Here is a 16,561-nt window from a genome sequence, read left to right as displayed (position 1 = left end):
TGTCTGTTGTTCGATGTCTGAAAACTGCTGTTTCATACATTTTGTCTGCCTGTCTAGTTGGTAAACAAAAGGGTAAATCTGATAGCTCTTTTCCAAAAGCCCAAGTTTGAGATGTTAAATTTCTACATAGAATATTTTACATTGCAGCCATGTCGGCTACCCTTGTTTAACTGCCCATCTTCAGGAAAATCTATTCTACTCACAAACACTCATGTGAGCTTGCAAGGCATCGGCATATTTTGGGGCTCCCCAGATGGGAGTGGGAAATAGGCACATGCATCCGTCATCAGTGAGGCATTCAGGCACAGCAGCAACATGCATTACTGTACAACATAAGGTTCTGAGCATAGAAGCCATAATGTAGAAGAGTTGAGTAGGTGTATCCAGATTTACTTACGTATCTCCATAGGGCGGAGCATCATCTTTATATGCATGGGAGAGAAAAGAACCAAACGAGATAATATTATAGTCATGATATCAGTCTTACAGACGGGAAACAAAGATGGATTTTAACGCTCTCAGAAGCTGACAGTTTAATGCTGGGGATTCAGCTGGTGGCACACGGAAGAGAAAACCAGTCACAGCTGGACCTCAAAGTCTTCACTAAAGACAGGAAACTGAATCAAGTTACTGTTCACGCAACACGAATCCAACTGTGTTCACTCATTCTGGAAAACTTTTAAGTGTTGTCTTACTCATAGGGAAAAGTCCAAGTGTGTTACCATGACGGCTGAAGTCATCCGTGAGTTTTCCCAGTCTACCTATCCAGGGTAATCTCCCTCCATATCTCTAAGCTGTGTGCATTTTGTACTCCCACAGCAACCTACTGCCTCCAAAATATATCCCAAGTTTGCACTCTTCTCTGTATCTTTACTGCCATCACCCCAGGCTAAAGCTATCGACTCCAGAATTAGCCTATTAACTGGGATTCTGGCATAAGAGTACCCTCCCAATCCATTTCCCAACCTGTATCCAGAATGATCCCTCAAAACTCCAGATCTTACTTTGCCATGTTCTTGCTTGAAATCCTGATAATAGCTTCTACTTTCACAAAATTCTTAACATGGACCGCAAGTCCCTGTATGACCTACCCCTACTTCTCTCTCCATTCTCATCGTGTGTGACTTTTCCCCTTGCTTACTACATATCACTCTCTTGGGCCACCTTTTAGTTCCCCAGACAAGCCTTTCCAACCTACCTCAGGGTCTTTGCAGATACTACTCCCTCTGCCTAGAGTGTTCTTCTCTTTCTTCCTTTTGACAAATGCGTGCTCATCCTTTAGATGTAAGCTTACTCCTGATCTCTAATTGTGTTATAGACTTTTTTCTTTTACTTCACTCATTATAATTTATAATTAAATGTGTGAGGCATTGCATGATTAATTTCATTTTCTCCGACTAGATAACAACTAGTTGTATCGTGCATATTCGGTCACCAGAATGTAAGCCACTCGAAGGCAGCTGCTGGATTGTATTTGTGTTAGCACGTCTGGTGCCTTTCACAGTGCCTGGTGTGGAGAAGGTGCTCACTGAGTGTTTATGGAACTCTTAAGATATAAGGTCCTGTGGGCTAGAACCAAAGCTAGCGAGTCTTAGCTCACAGGTGTTTTGTTAGGATTGCATGGCATTAAAACAAATTAAATGCCAACATTAACACTATGTAGATATCATATAAGAATCTGGATTGCTCTCTTCTCTTAAACAACAGCAACAACTAAAGCATGGACATTTCACGACACTGAACCAAATTCCTGTATCCAGGAGTTTGCCTGACCTGATACCTGGTTACCGCCTTTAGATAGGGCAGTGGCTCTGTGATCCCCAGTCCCTAAAGGACACATTTTTTTTTTCATTGAATTAGCCTCCTGACTTCTATAGGCATCTAAATTGTGACCCTCGTGCTAGTGAAAAGCTTAACGTGGCATTCTGTTGTATCTTTTCTTCTCCTCAAAGATAGTTTGATGCCGATAAGCAATATTTATTCTAGGCTGAACTCTCACTCTGATGATAAAAAGGATCTGAATATTAAAATTATTAGGAGTTGAGAAATGTTAAAAGCTTGAATAATTTCCTGAGAGTAGTACTATTATTTCAGTCTAAATCAAAAAGAAAAAAAAAGGAGTTTATGAGAAGTCTCTGCTAATAAACAGGAAGTATTATCTCTGGAAAGTTACAAAATAGCTTTGGTAGAAAAGAACAAACAGGTCTGATAAGGAGAGTTGCCCTCTCAGATCAAACCTTGTCTATTGACTGGAACTGGCATGGCAAGTTAGTGACTAGAACTATCGGGAATCAAGCCTGAGGGCCCTTATTCAATGCTTCATGCCTCTTGGCCTCAGAAGAAGCCAATTTATGTTTCTGGACATGATGCTTCCACTGTTCCAGCTGTTAAAACATCACAGGAAATTCCTATAGTAGAAAGTGACATTCTTTCTACTGCCTTCATAAGCTCTCAAGAGGACAAATGTGATATTCTTTGTAGGGTGAGAGATAACTATTAAAGTTCTTCATCTCTCTCTCTCTCTCTGGATAAATGCATGCTCAACCTTCAGACATCAGCCTAAATGTCAGTTTACTCATTCCCTGATCTCTGAGATATATATATATATATATATATATATATATATATATATACACACACACACACACATACATATACATATACATATGTATACATACATATACATATACATATATACATACATATACATATATATACATACGTATATATATACATATACATATGTATATATATACGTATATATATCATATGAAGTGTATATGACATATAAATGGAATATATATATTTATATTTCTAAAAGTATTCATAAATACATATAATATTCATCGTAATTTTTAATTAAGTATTTGTGAGATTATATAATTGATGATAGATTGTGAAAGAAAGTACGTGAGTTTTGAGGCCAGAATTGAAATTTCTTGACTGTATCACTTGTTGACTGGGTGACTTTGGGAGTTTCTTGACCTGCCTTTGGGCCTCACGTTTCCCATTCATAACAATATAATCCTTTCTCTAGTAATAATATTATCATCTTTGGTGGGTTATGAGAACTAAAAACTGTACGTAAAATGCCTGGCGCCTAACCAATGCTATAGCACTACACTTCACGATGTTGGCTTTTTCGTTCTCAGCCACGTTGCAATGGATACAGCCTCTTTCCTTTGTGTTTTACCTCCGATTAGCTGTATCTTAAGTGTTCACCTTAACACATGTGAGAAAGATTAGAGGTGGTGACGTATCTACTCTAAAGTGGTAAAAACTGGTAATAATACTGGGCTGTTAATCACGATCACCAGCAAAATTAGTAAATTTCAGAGCACGGGGGAGGCTCTGTGCTAGGTTCCTGGACGCAAATATAAAGAGGTAAGACCCTGAAGTCTACCCACAGCCCAGTAGGGTACATGCTGATGTCTCGGCTGTGGTGGGTTTCACCTCTAGATTTCTTCTAGGTCCACTTCAGTGGAGAAGCCACAGTGTTCACATTGTGCATCTGTAATTACAATCAAGCAATATAAATATCTAAGAATCACCTAAAAGGCTTTAACACATACTAGATATGGCAATGAGACTGATTCTCTAATGATATCAAATTTATTTTTAAATGGTCATGGTTTTGTATCCTGCTTTATTTGAACTGATGATTTTTAAGTGTCTGTCTAGTGACCAAAGCAAATCATCGAGAACTTCATATTCGTGTGAAAGGAATAGGAATATGAAGTTACATGTAAGATACATTTCAAATAATTGAATGAATGGCTTTAATTAAGTTTGCTATACTACTTAAAAGGTGAATACGAGCATCTTAAAATAAATAGTGAACAAAGTTGTACATGGGCATAGCTTCTCCAATTACACTGAGGACTGAGATAATGAGATAATTGGGGCATGATTTTATTGTGGTTTTTGTTCTTTTCACTTCCAAGTATTTTATTTTACCTTTAGCCTAAAATAAACCAGGCATGGTGTATCTTTGATTTCACAACCTACCTAATATGAGGTATGAAGTATTAACAGCTACTTAAAGGAAACATTTATGAAATGCATTTTTTGATGAATCGGATTTTGACTTTGTCATCAAAATAAAAGCCTAATCTCTTAACAGAAGAGGGGAGAAATGGACAGGAAGGACTATTGTGCTAGAGCACAAAAAGTCCTTCTTCAGCTTCTTGCGAGAATAAACTCTTTACACAAGGGTAGCCCTTTGTTTTATATTTACTTAAGTCTGTTCACTGCCAGCTCAGTTCATAGTCAGCATTGCAATTTGTTTACTCTTGTCACGATGAACCAATTATTTGCCAAAGGCCCTTGGTTTTTTGGTTTTTTTTCAAATGTAAAATGCTGCCTACAAGCTTTGGGAAAGTGAAGATCTGAGAAGACCTGTTTTGGTCACCCAATAGGGTGCTCATTCTTGAGATCCTCCCTTGTTACTTATTTATTTTTAGAACAGCTCTTTTCCTCTCCATTTAATAAACTTAGCAAATGCTTCAGTGTGTATCTGAACACTCAGAATCTTCTTTTTTTGAAAAATTTTTTCATGTTTATTTATTTAAGAGAGAGACAGAAACAGAGCACCAGCAGGGGAGGGGCAGAGAGAGAGGGAGACACAGAAACTGAAGCAGGCTCCAGTCTCCGAGCTGTCAGCACAGAGCCCCACGCGGGGCCTGAACCCATGGACGGCGAGATCATGACCTGAGCTGAAGTCAGACACTTAACCAACTGAGCCAGCCAGGTACCCCGTAGAACCTTCTTTAGAAGCTATAATTTAGGTAATGGGCAAATTAGAATGCTGACGTTCTATAAGGAACCTGGTTCCACAGCACAGGATGTGCAAGTCTCTTTTGAAGGGGAGTCCACATTTCTGAGACTTACGAGAATTGTTGTATCAGCCATTAGAGTTGTCCGGGTATTTACCATATACCCAAAGAAGGATCTGTATAAGGCCAAAATACTCAGATGAAAAGGGAAAAATATCATTGCCTACATTATGTCAAGTATTGGAATGTTTTGGAAAAACCCTAAGACTAAGTTTTCATATGGAGAATTTGGCAACACTAGATGCAAACCTCTGGTGGAAAATGCCTGCCTGCCTGCCTTCCTGCCTTCCTGCCTTCCTTCCTTCCTTCCTTCCTTCCTTCCTTCCTTCCTTCCTTCCTCTCTTTCTTTGAAAAATTCTGAATCCAAAGCAGACTCCAGGCTCCAAGCTGTCCGCACAGACCCCGACACGGGGCTCGAACTCACGAGCTGTGAGATCATGACCTGAGCCGAAGTCGATCACCCAACCAACTGAGCCACCCAGGCGCCCCTCTTCTTTCTTCCTTTATTCAGAGTTGACTTACCAGCAGATAGCTGAATATTGTAAAACTAATCTTGTGATCTAATACTCGTAACGCAACTCACACATTTAAGTGAGGATATAAAGCAAATAAAAGAATAATATTAAGATTCATTCTGAAACGAACTTTTAAAGTTAATTGACCAAAACAGCTACAAAAATCTTACTAAAGAACAAAATTTGCTCGACGGTGCATCATTACAAACAATTCGGGGCGTGCAGTCTACAGAGTCTCTGAAATTTTAACCTCAAATCGAAACTCTCAGTGATAGAAACTTTTTAAATGATTTGGTACAGCTAAAGATATTTTATTTCCTGCCTTAAAAATATACTCTTATCAAGGGTGCCTGGGTGGCTTAGTCAGTTAAGAGTTCAACTCTTGGTTTCTGCTCAAGTCATGATCTCACAGTTCATGAGTTTGGGTCCCGCATCGGGCTCTGCACTGACAGTGCAGAGCCTGCTTGGGATTCTTTCTCTCTCCCTTGTTCTCTGCCCCTCCCCCACTAGTTCTTTCTCTCTCTCTCTCCACACACACACACACACACACACACACACACACACACACACTCCTTTTAAATACATGTGTAAAGGAAATGTTCTTGTGAGCATTTTTACAAATCATGGCTTGTCCGATCTGTCAAATGGGTTACTCATCCTGCCCTATATATGACTGAGGTGTCTCTCGGGCACACCTGGGGAGGGGGGGTACAACCAGAAGTGGTCAGCAATGCCAACGACAACCTGGCATTTATGTCGGGTGATGCCAGCTTATGGATGAAAGGCCAGGATGAGACTTTCACACCGAGTAGCCTCTTTCCCGGCCAGAACTCAGATTTCCAACCTAACGAAAGCACAGCCAAACATTTCGAAAAGCAACAAGGCTTCTGGCCAACCAAAACAGATGTTACAAAACCCGTGAGTGACAGCTCAGGATCTTTACCTGTAGACAACACCACAGGCGACAATGTAGACTTTCGTTTAGAGTCCATTTACTTAGACTGCACATAATTCTAACATTTGTGGGTGTTTGCAAAGTCTCATAGTGGATTGGAAGGAATGGCTTAGAGATAAGAGTTTTACTTCTCATCCTCTGTTTCAAGAGAGTCTGGGGAAGTACAACATATACTCAAAGTGATTTAAAAAAGTATTTATGGGACTCCTGGGTGGCTCAGACAGTTAGATATCTGACTTTGGCTCAGGTCATGATCTCATGGTTTGTGAGTACGAGCCCCATGTCGGGCTCTGTGCTGACAGCTCAGAGCCTGGAGCCGGCTTCGGATTCTGTGTCTCCCTCTCTCTGTCTGCCCCTCCCCCCCCTCAAAAATAAATAAACATTAAAAAAAATTTTTTAAAGGATCTTACACACGTAAAGAAATAAACCCCAAAACATCTGGAAAATGTAATGATTCAAAATGACTTCTCTGTGCTCCGGATAACTGAGGTTTTCTGTGCAATTTTAGTTCATTTTGACATCTAAAATCTATGAGTTTTATTTCATTCAAGTGTAGATAAAATGATTAGCACTATTCAAGGCCAAGGCCTTCCTTCATCTAAGCTTCTGGAAACAAACTTTAACACCTGCACTGTGAAAAGCCATGACATAACCACACCAACAATGGCTGACCTTGGGTGTCAAACACGTGCCAAGAACTTTACATATATTATAACTAATCCCCGAAATAACCTTCATTGGGAGGAACTGCTATGCTCATCTCACAGATATAAAACTAAGGGTTAGGGGTAAATGAAATTGCCCAAATTTAAATATTTTTTAATGTCTATTTATTTTGGGGATAATGGGAGAGAGAGAGAGAGAGCGAGCGAGAGCACGTACAGTGGAGGTGCACAGAGACAGCGAGACAGAGAATCCGAAGCAGGCTCCATGGTGTCAGCACAAAGCCCAGTGTGGGGCTCAAACCCATGAACCATGAGATCATGACCTGAGCCAAAGTTGGACACTCAACCGACTGAGCCAGCCAGGCACCCAGAAATTGCCCACATTTAAAACCAGGTCATCCTGGTTCTAAAGCCAGCATTCTTTCCATGGCTATCTTTTCCTTCTAGCTAATGAGAGTAGGTCTCCACATCGTTGGTGGGGCTCAAGGATTAATTCCCAGAGAAGTAGGGTTAGTGTCAAGGTGGTGTCATTCCCTGGTTAGATGAGGCGGCCATAGGGGCAAGGATTGAGTCCTCTCTCAAGCCATCTCTCCAGTACCTACTTCTGCGAGAAAGGAATCTGGATTCTCATGTAGCTGACTCAGTATGTAGTTAGTTGATTTCCATACTCCCCAAATTAGTTCAAACCATAGAGGAAGGCTCTGGGCCAGAGTGAGTGTCAGGCAAGAGGATATTTTATTTTAACACGGAGGGTACACTAAAACGAACAGGCTTGTCTTTTACCACGCAGGGCACTCAACCTACTTCCTAGATTTGCATCTCGCTTCCAAAATAAAAATTCCACATTCTCCACCAATCTGTATTTGCCTTTCTCAGATTTAGGAGAGTCGTGGCAGTAATCGGGTGGCCAGTGGAAGGGGCGGGAGCATCTTAAATCGTTGCTCATAAAGGACTGGCTGTGGCGGAGCGTGGGAACAAATAAACAGTAAAGAAACGGGGGCAATGGTGCAAGGTTTTGCTCCCTGTGCAAACAGCCCCGCTGGAGTACAAAGTCCACAAACCTTATCTCCTCCCCTATTTGAAATGGAACGTGGATGTGACATTTTGGGGGTTTTCCCCTCTGACATTCCATTGCTGAATTCTTGATGTAGTCATCTGGAAGCCTCATAGGTAGGTTAAATGGTTGTTTGCTACACTGCCGTATGATTTTAAGAACATAAGAGAGACTCCTGTGCATGCTACCTCACTCAGAGTCTTGCCAAATTGGCTCTTTAAGATGCCTGAAATTTCACAGTTAATCCTTCATTGTTTTTCCTTAATCCAAAGATCAAGCACTAATGCAAATAGTCCTGGGAAGGGTAGTTCATTGACCTATTATCAGTCATATATACCTTAGTTGGAATGAGTTTGACGAATCAATTCACACAAGAAATATTAAATGTAAAAGTCACTTTGTAAGCCATAAATTGTCAGATAAATATGGAGTTATTTGAACATATTTTAAAACTTTTTCACTGAGATATAACATAACTGGAATCCATGTTGATTGAAGACTCAATGTTACCATCACGTCTAATGTTTATCAAGTGTTTACTATATGCTAGACATTGTTCAAGGCTTTCATGACAACAAACCGATATGGGGCAGGTATGATTCTTATTCTCATTTTACAGATGAGAAAGATGAGGTAGAGAAATGCTAAGTAACTTTTCAAAAGTCACACAGCTAGTAAGTGTCTGAGCCAGGATTTGTACCAGGCAGTCTACTTCTAGAACCTGCACTACAACCCACTTTCCTACTCAGTTGCTCTCTTCAAAGGTATGATGGCTGGAACACAGGGGAGGAAGAAGATTTGTGAATCATGAAGGGCCTGAAGTTATTTAAAACTCTTATTATACCAATATCTATTACAACATAGATACAATTTTCTTGTATCGGTGCTTATACCAGTATTGTGGTCTGAACGTCAGCATAACGGAAATAACTAGAATGATGTCAACAATAGGTGCTTACTATCATGTGTCTGATGTAGTCACTTTTACCACCTTCGTCCTCGTGATCTTTGCCCTCGTTGTCTTATCATCACTGTCGTTTATTGAGGGCTTCCCATGTTCCAGGAACCATGTGTTGTCCACTACCTAAACGATCTCACTTAATCCTCAAAGCAACCTTACGGCGTTGGTATAACCATTCCCATTTTATAGATGATAAAACTGAGGTTCAGAGATGTTAAGGCCATAGAGTCAAAAGCGATACAGCTGGAATGGGAACCTAAGTCTGCCTTCTAAGCGTACGTTCTTAACCACGTCACTGTGTCCAAAATTTGAATCATACTTCTACAAGCACCACCACAAAATACCACGTATTAAGTGTGCTTTTTGTGTTAGCTTGGCCCTCTGTCAGGCTAGTCCTATCTCATGATTTCAAACGACAGTTCATGGGTTAAATCCAGCCAGCTGCCTGTTTCTGTATTAAAGTTTTACTGGGACCCAGACATACTCCTTCGCTTACACGTTGTCTGTGACTGCTTTTGCGCGAAAAGGTATCGTTGAGGAGTTACAAGAGAGATCCGAAGGCCAACGGTATTTGCCATCTGGCTCATCGCAGAAAAGTCTGTGGACCTCCCTGCCTTAAACCATTTGGCAAGGTGCATGTATTACTATTCTCATTTTACAGATGAACACACTGGAATTCAGGAAGATTAGGTAGCTTGTCCATCCAACTATAAGAGCAAGAACCTAGTGAGAACCCGAGGTCTAGATGACCCCAGAACTTGTTCATTTTCCTCTTTGAAACTTAGAAAGGCAACAACTTTCGTAATTACCATTGAAGGAAAGATTTCTCTAACACGTGGTTAACAGTCTGCTTTTCAATGTTTGACACTGCTGTTAGAGTTGTACATTTTCCGCTGACAGGGGGATATTAAATTCCTCTTACCTTCTGAGAATTTACTGTATTTAATTCCTTGAGGGTGGATGCTCAAGGGCTTGTCTGCCTTATTCTTGAAGTGAACTTTCATGATATCTCCAACTTCCGCATACAAAGTTGGCCCAAGAAGTCCTATGGAAACAAGGATTTATAATGGGTCTGTGTTCAGGACTACCAAAGACAGAGCTGCTAAGCATGAACCCCATGAGTAATGGCGGTCGTTCCTCCTGGTCCTGAGGCTGACCAGCTCATTGCCTCTACATGGCAGGCAGGTAAGGACAGGAAGGCAGAAATGCTTGGCTTGTGCCCAAAACAAGTCAAGAGAGAGGGGGAATAGTTCTGACCATGTCCGCCCCCATTCAGACCCACCGTCATTTCTTGGAGATTACTGTCTTTGTCTTTGGTCAAGAAAAGAAAGATGGTCATTTTCAATTACACAAGGTGGTTTGAGGGAAGGTGACTGGCTCCATGAGATCTCCCTGAGGTGGGAGACCTCAGAGACCTCAGTGAAGTGAGGGAGCAAATCATACAGTACTCTGGCCCTGAGGCAAGTTCAAAGTCCCTGAGGCAAGAGTGAGCTTGCTGGATCCAAAGAACTGTAAGACAAATGGTGAGGGCAGAGTGAGAACAGATGAGGGAGGGGTGGGTCATGTGAGGCTTAGGGGGCATGGTAACGACTCTGGATTTTCTCCTAAGTGAAATGGGAAATCACTGGGGTTTTGTGAAGAACATGTGCTCCTGACTGATTCTGATGTCCTTTAAATCTTGAGAACCTGTCACCAGAAGTCCTATTTCAGACAAGTGACAAGAGTTGACCGCTCTCATTGCCAAGCCATCTGTAAACTCTGTGGGGCTGGCTTCTCTCCACTAGGAATCACAGGAGAGCAATATAATATCGATATAATATAATGACCATCACCACTGCCCATGAATGCCAGTCAAAGTCTGTGACCACAGAGCAAATCTTCAAGGAGATAGTAACATACCCATTTTACAGATGAGGAAACTGAGCCTCAGAGAGTTTCAACATCTTGCCCAATAGTATGTAGCTAATTAGAGGCAGCTAACCTATCAGACTCTACATACTGGGCCTTTAACCACCTTTTAATAGTCCACCCCTCACGCTATGTGTATTCATTCACTCAAAACATATTCATTGAGTGCCCACATTGTCCTCGCTGTCAGCATTATAATGGTGAGTAAAACAGGCGCCTTCACAGAGCTTACAAAAAAGGTAGGAAAGCCAGATTTTAACAAATAATCCCACCAACATTTGATGACAAACTATGGTAAGTATTGTGAAAGCCAAGTACAGAACACCCTGAAGAGCATTTTACAGAGGGATTTCGTCCAATCTCAGACGCATGGAGGGGATCAGGGTTGGGAAATACTTCCTTGAGGAAGCAATGCTTTAACTGAAGTCAAAGTGGGATTAGCATGTGCAAAGGGTCCACGGCACCAGAAAACTTGGCCTCTTTGGAGAACTGACAGATGGCCATGGTGAAGGTGAAGCTTAACAGGCAAGAGAAAGGAGCAGAAAGTGAGGCTGAAGGCATAGTCAGAGGCCCTGTCATGTAGGGCCTTCTGGGCCATTTAGAGTTTTCCTCTAAGAGTATCTGAAAGCCATTAGAGAGTTTTTAGCAGAAGTGAGACACGGACCAGATTTGGGGTTTTAAATCTCTGGCTGCGTTGGTGGAGGATGAGCCGAGGAGAATCGAGAGTGGATGTTGAGAGAGCAGATAGAAGGCTCCAGGGGGGTGATGTCGGTGAGTTACCGTAAAGTTACAGTAGCGGAGGTGATAAGAACATGCTAGAGAGCGCTTAGGAGACCAGACTGCCAGGCCTCAATGGATGGGATATGGGTGGAGGGTGAGGGGTCCAAGTTGCTGTGGATGGTCGGTGACACTCTGGCTGGGCAGCTGGGTGCAGGAAGGTGTCGTTCTCCGAAAGGGAGGCCACTGTGGGAAGGTTTTGTTTGGTGGGCGTGGTAGGCAGAATGAAGGCCCTCCCTGAGGTGTCCCCATCTTAACTACTGGGACCTGAGAATACGCTACCTTATATGGCCGAAGGGGTTCTGCCCCTTGGGAATGATGAAGATCAGGATGTCGAAATGATAATGGATGTCGAAAGGATGTTTCAATGGATGTTGAAAGATAGGATGTCTACCTATTGGCAAAGAGAAAATGGGACTTCTGAGACAGAGGCCCTACCTTTCTCTGCTCCTATCTTTTTACCCACAGTTTTCTTTTTTTTTAAGTTCATTTATTTTTGAGAGAGAGACAGAGAGATAGAGAACGAGCAGAGGAGGGGCAGGATGTGAAGCGGGCTCTGCTCTGACAGCAGGGAGCCCAGTGCGGGGCTCGGACCCATGAACCACGCGATCGTGACTGGAGCCAAACTCGGGAGCTTAACGGACTGAGCCACCCAGCTGCCCCAGGACCCAGTTTTCTTATTCCTTTCGCTGAGCTCCCGGTGCTAGACTTTATGCTGATCATGTGCCTGAAGCTTTTTGTTTGTTTTTGTGTTAGCTCTGCACAGGGCCAGTGAGGTCACGTGGTTCAATCCTCGTTTTGGAGACAGTGACAAAGCCCAGGACATGGGGGCAGGGAGGGTGGCTTGCTCAAGGTCAGTCACTGGGTGGCACTGCTCAAATCTCCGGACTCTTGAACCTTTCTCTCCCACCTCGCACAGAGCGGGTTCAGAAGCCCCCCTTTCCTGAAGTGGTTCCGGTGTCTACACCATTTCTGACTCCACTGGCTGACCTCTCTCTTCTGGCTGCTGCCCTCCGTCCTAGCTGCCGACAGAAGCCCCCACTGGCTATTCCCACCCGCTGGGATGCCCCGGAGCCCACAAGAGGGCTATGGTGTCACAGCGTGCACCGGTTTCGTTGCCATGGGAGCCTCGCCCTGGCGATTTGTCTGTTGGCATCATGGGGCTGCAAACGCCCGGTGCCCAGGATAAGTCTTCTAAGTTATTTAACCTAATAAGACCTCTTGCTGCAGTGAGCGACGTGGAATGTTTATTTGCCTCCCTTTCGGTTTCTTCGGAATTAAGGCAAAACAAAGCGATGTGTTCGTAAGTGCACCCCAAATACCTCCCCGCACGTGGGCAAGCACAGGCCTGGACGTTGTCTGAGCCGCCGTTCAGCTCCTCCGTCGGCCAGATGGCCCGAGACCCATCCCACCCTCTCCTCAGTGGCCGACAGTGAGGTGGGGGGAAGGAGCCGCCTATCTTGTGGTCCCAAGAAGGTAGCACAGCATGTACCAAATGGTTTTGGACTTGAAAACTATTAGCTGGCTATGAAGCCAGCTAACCCAGCCCCCTGCTCTCAAGGTGAACAACGCACTACAGAAAACAGGAAAGCCCGTCGTGGGGTTATTTTAAAGCCCCTTCAGGGGCAAACATTTCTTTTTTTTTTTTAATTGTTTTTTCAACGTTTATTTATTTTTGGGACAGAGAGAGACAGAGCATGAACAGGGGAGGGGCAGAGAGAGAGAGACACAGAATCGGAAGCAGGCTCCAGGCTCTGAGCCATCAGCCCAGAGCCCGACGCGGGGCTCGAACTCCCGGACCGCGAGATCGTGACCTGGCTGAAGTCGGACGCTTAACTGACTGCGCCACCCAGGCGCCCCAAAGGGGCAAACATTTCTTAATCCTCCTGGAAAAAATTCGGAGTCAAAACTAACCATTTTCAAGCCCCAGACAGGATTCCCGAAAATGAGACTGGCCCCTCCACCTGTCCGGGGGTCCTCAAACCTCGCTGGACAGGCACCTTCAGACCTCTGGTCCTACAGCCTAGCCCCCACCCGCAATTCGAATGACTCCTGGGCTCACGCTGCAGAAGTGGCACATGACTGGCTCCAGGTTCGGCTAGAATCGTACCCGCCAGATGGGTGGAGGAGGAAACAGGGAAAAGGTACCAATGACACAGGACGAGGCTGGGGGATGGGGCAGGTCACATAGTCAATGGTAGTGTTTAAACCCAGAGCTTCTCAGGCTTTTCCTTTACCCCAAATTTGCCCCACTCTATCAGCTACTGTAGAGATCCAGTGAATAAAACACTACCCTTGCCCTCAGGGGTTCATCGTTAAGTGACTTGGGGAGTTCAGGAAGGAGCTCCTTTTAAAACGGGTGTTAAAATGCCTCAGAATTCACATAAAACAAATGCGTAATGAGAAATACAGGGGTTGACAGAGAGGTGATGTTGTAAGTGCACAGGGCTTACACATAAATTAATGATCAGGTCTACTTTTATTTTTAAGTTTGTTTATTTATTTAGTTTTAGATGGGGGAGGGGCAGAGAGAGAGGGAGAGAGAGAATCCCAAGCTCCACGCTGTCAGCACAAAGCCCCACTCTGGGCTCGATCCCACGAACCGTGAGATCAAGACCTGAGCTCAAATCAAGAGTTGGACGCTTAAAGTACCGAGTCACCCAGGCGCCCTGATTAAGGTCTACTTCTAATTAATGAGGTTGAATCAGGAAATGTCCTCAAAAGTTAATCATCTCAAAGGATTTTGATCACAGCACTCTCCTCTCCAAAACCTATCAATGACTCCTTCGTGGCTAAAAGAGAGTCTCCAGGCTGGCACTGGCCTTTCCATCACTCAGCACAGTGGCTTACACGACCAGAGATTCAATTCAGTCACTTGGCAAAAGCCACACAAGGCAAGGCTCTAAACACCTGCCCAGTTCTTCTTCTCTCCAGGCCTAATGAATATGTTTCCCAGCTCATTTTCCCCTCACCCACCTACAATTTAATTTAATTAAATAGTTCTGAAGTATCTGTCGTACGTACAAAGCGTGGAGCCAGAGCTATGAAAGTGAATAGACTCTGTGACAGAGGACGGGAGATCCTTGAGCTTTCTGCCCTCAACTACAAACTTAATTTTATTGGTAACCTTATCGTCTGTTGCCTCACCAGCCCCCGTGAAGGTAGTATCTCATCTGTCTCCAGCTAATTCGGCCCAAGCTTTGAATCCCCTCACTTCCTGTTTCCTCTGAATCTGGTTCCAGCAATTATTCTCTCTCAGATATTGTTATCTTCCCTTTTCCACTGGATTCTTCCCCTGAGCGCTTAGGTATTTTAAGTCACTGTATTCTTGTTTGTAAAACTCCAAAATTGTTGATTTGTGACTGAAGGGCAGGCTCCAGCCAAGGGAAGACTGAAGGTAAAGGGCGGTCAGAGGAGGCAGGACAGAACGGTTTGCACGGAGAGACAGAAGGAGGAGTTTGGGAAAGTTGACCCTCTTCAGTTGGTTAGTGTGGGAGGATGAGGGAATTATTGACCAGGGGGCCCAGCTGGAGGAAGTTCTCTCTTCACGGCCTCTATCATTCCTGCGGAATATAGTACCATATTCAAGATCCCAAAAACCCACTCAACCCACTTGCCTTGACTAAAGAAGAGAGGAGGGAAAAGGAGAGATTTCTCTTTGAAACTGATAGCTGTTGTACATCTCACACCATAAATAAAACAGGAGAAGAGATGGGAAAACCGATGCAAAAGAATCAGCCATATATGGTTCCTTTGAGTGAGTCTAGGGACCCAGACGGAGGCACCGGATTATTTGTTAAGGTTCATCCACACTCAAGGATAAGAAAGACAAGGTAAGGTTCTGTCTTGTCCACTACCGCCTGCTTCAATGCCCAGCCCATCGTGGGTGCTCAACAGTAGTCTGTTCAATGCGTGAATAAACTTAAAAGTTCAAACACTTCAAAGTTTTGTCGAGCTTTTTGATCAATGTCAAAAACAGCCAGCTTCCTGGCCATGTCACCTCATGGGCAAGAAGGGCCCCCTGCCTTGAAATTCTCAAAAATATGAACCAGGGGCCCCACATTTTCTCTTTGCACTTGGACCCGCACATTCTGTAGCCTGAACTGGTTAAAAACAACCAAAGCATGCATTTCTACAAAGATGGTGCCAAATTGACGGTTTACATATATATGAATATCAAATTATTCGTAGAGGTTTATCTTTAAAATTAAATAGTATACTTCAGGCTTACCTGAAATCTTGGATCGTGGTTTTTCTTTCTGAAAATATGGTTCATACTCTCTGTAGACAATTTTCTGAAAGGAAGTTGCAAAAGGATTCGAACTAGAAATAAAATACAAAAATTAATTTGAGAGGCATATAAGACATCTATATCTCATCACAAGACAGATGGCTTTCTCATGTCCTCAGATATGTGGTAGGAATACCAGTATTTCAATTGTGTTTCAGAAACCCGAGATTTTATAAACATGAATAATACGTGAAGTTAATAAAACAATTATTGATCTCTTTAAGAATATTCTGTTGAAATAACTGTTCTTTCCCAAATTGAGTCTGCCTTAACTAATGTACTCAAAATCCATTTTCTTTTTTTTTTCTTTTTTTGTTTAATCTTTATTCATTTTTGAGAGAGAGAGAGAGAGAGAGAGAGAGCACGGGAGGAACAGAGAGAGAGGGAGACACAGAATCCGAAGCAGGCTCCAGGCTCCGAGCTGTCAGCACAGAGCCCAATGCGAGGCTCGAACCCATGAACCACGAGATCACGACCTGAGCTGAAGTCAGATGCTCAACCGACTGAGCCACCCAGGCGCCCCAGAATCCATTTTCTAAAAAAGGACCTAAGATCATTGTGTGAACCCAAACGTTAGGCTTAGATTTTAAATGACTAAAC

At 43.3% G+C, this 16,561-nt stretch overlaps 1 protein-coding gene across 2 annotated transcripts in view; it reads right to left on the bottom strand.

The window, feature by feature from the left end:
- Positions 1-16,561, bottom strand: part of F5 (coagulation factor V) — a 75,587-nt gene that overhangs the window by 55,215 nt on the left and 3,811 nt on the right. For both annotated transcript variants that reach the window (XM_047077031.1, XM_047077032.1), the window contains exons 2-3: positions 15,902-15,993; positions 9,908-10,030 (exon numbers count right to left, since the gene is read on the bottom strand). In XM_047077031.1, coding sequence (XP_046932987.1) covers positions 9,908-10,030; positions 15,902-15,993 — 215 coding nt within the window. The remainder of the gene's footprint in view (positions 1-9,907; positions 10,031-15,901; positions 15,994-16,561) is intronic.

This window comes from Lynx rufus, unplaced genomic scaffold (assembly GCF_022079265.1).
Source record: "Lynx rufus isolate CCGP_SWC_20201006 ecotype Redwood Valley unplaced genomic scaffold, mLynRuf1.p SCAF_15, whole genome shotgun sequence".
Classification (NCBI taxonomy): Eukaryota; Metazoa; Chordata; class Mammalia; order Carnivora; family Felidae; genus Lynx; species Lynx rufus.
Note: the sequence above shows the minus strand (reverse complement) of the source record. Positions and strands in the feature narration are given on the sequence as shown.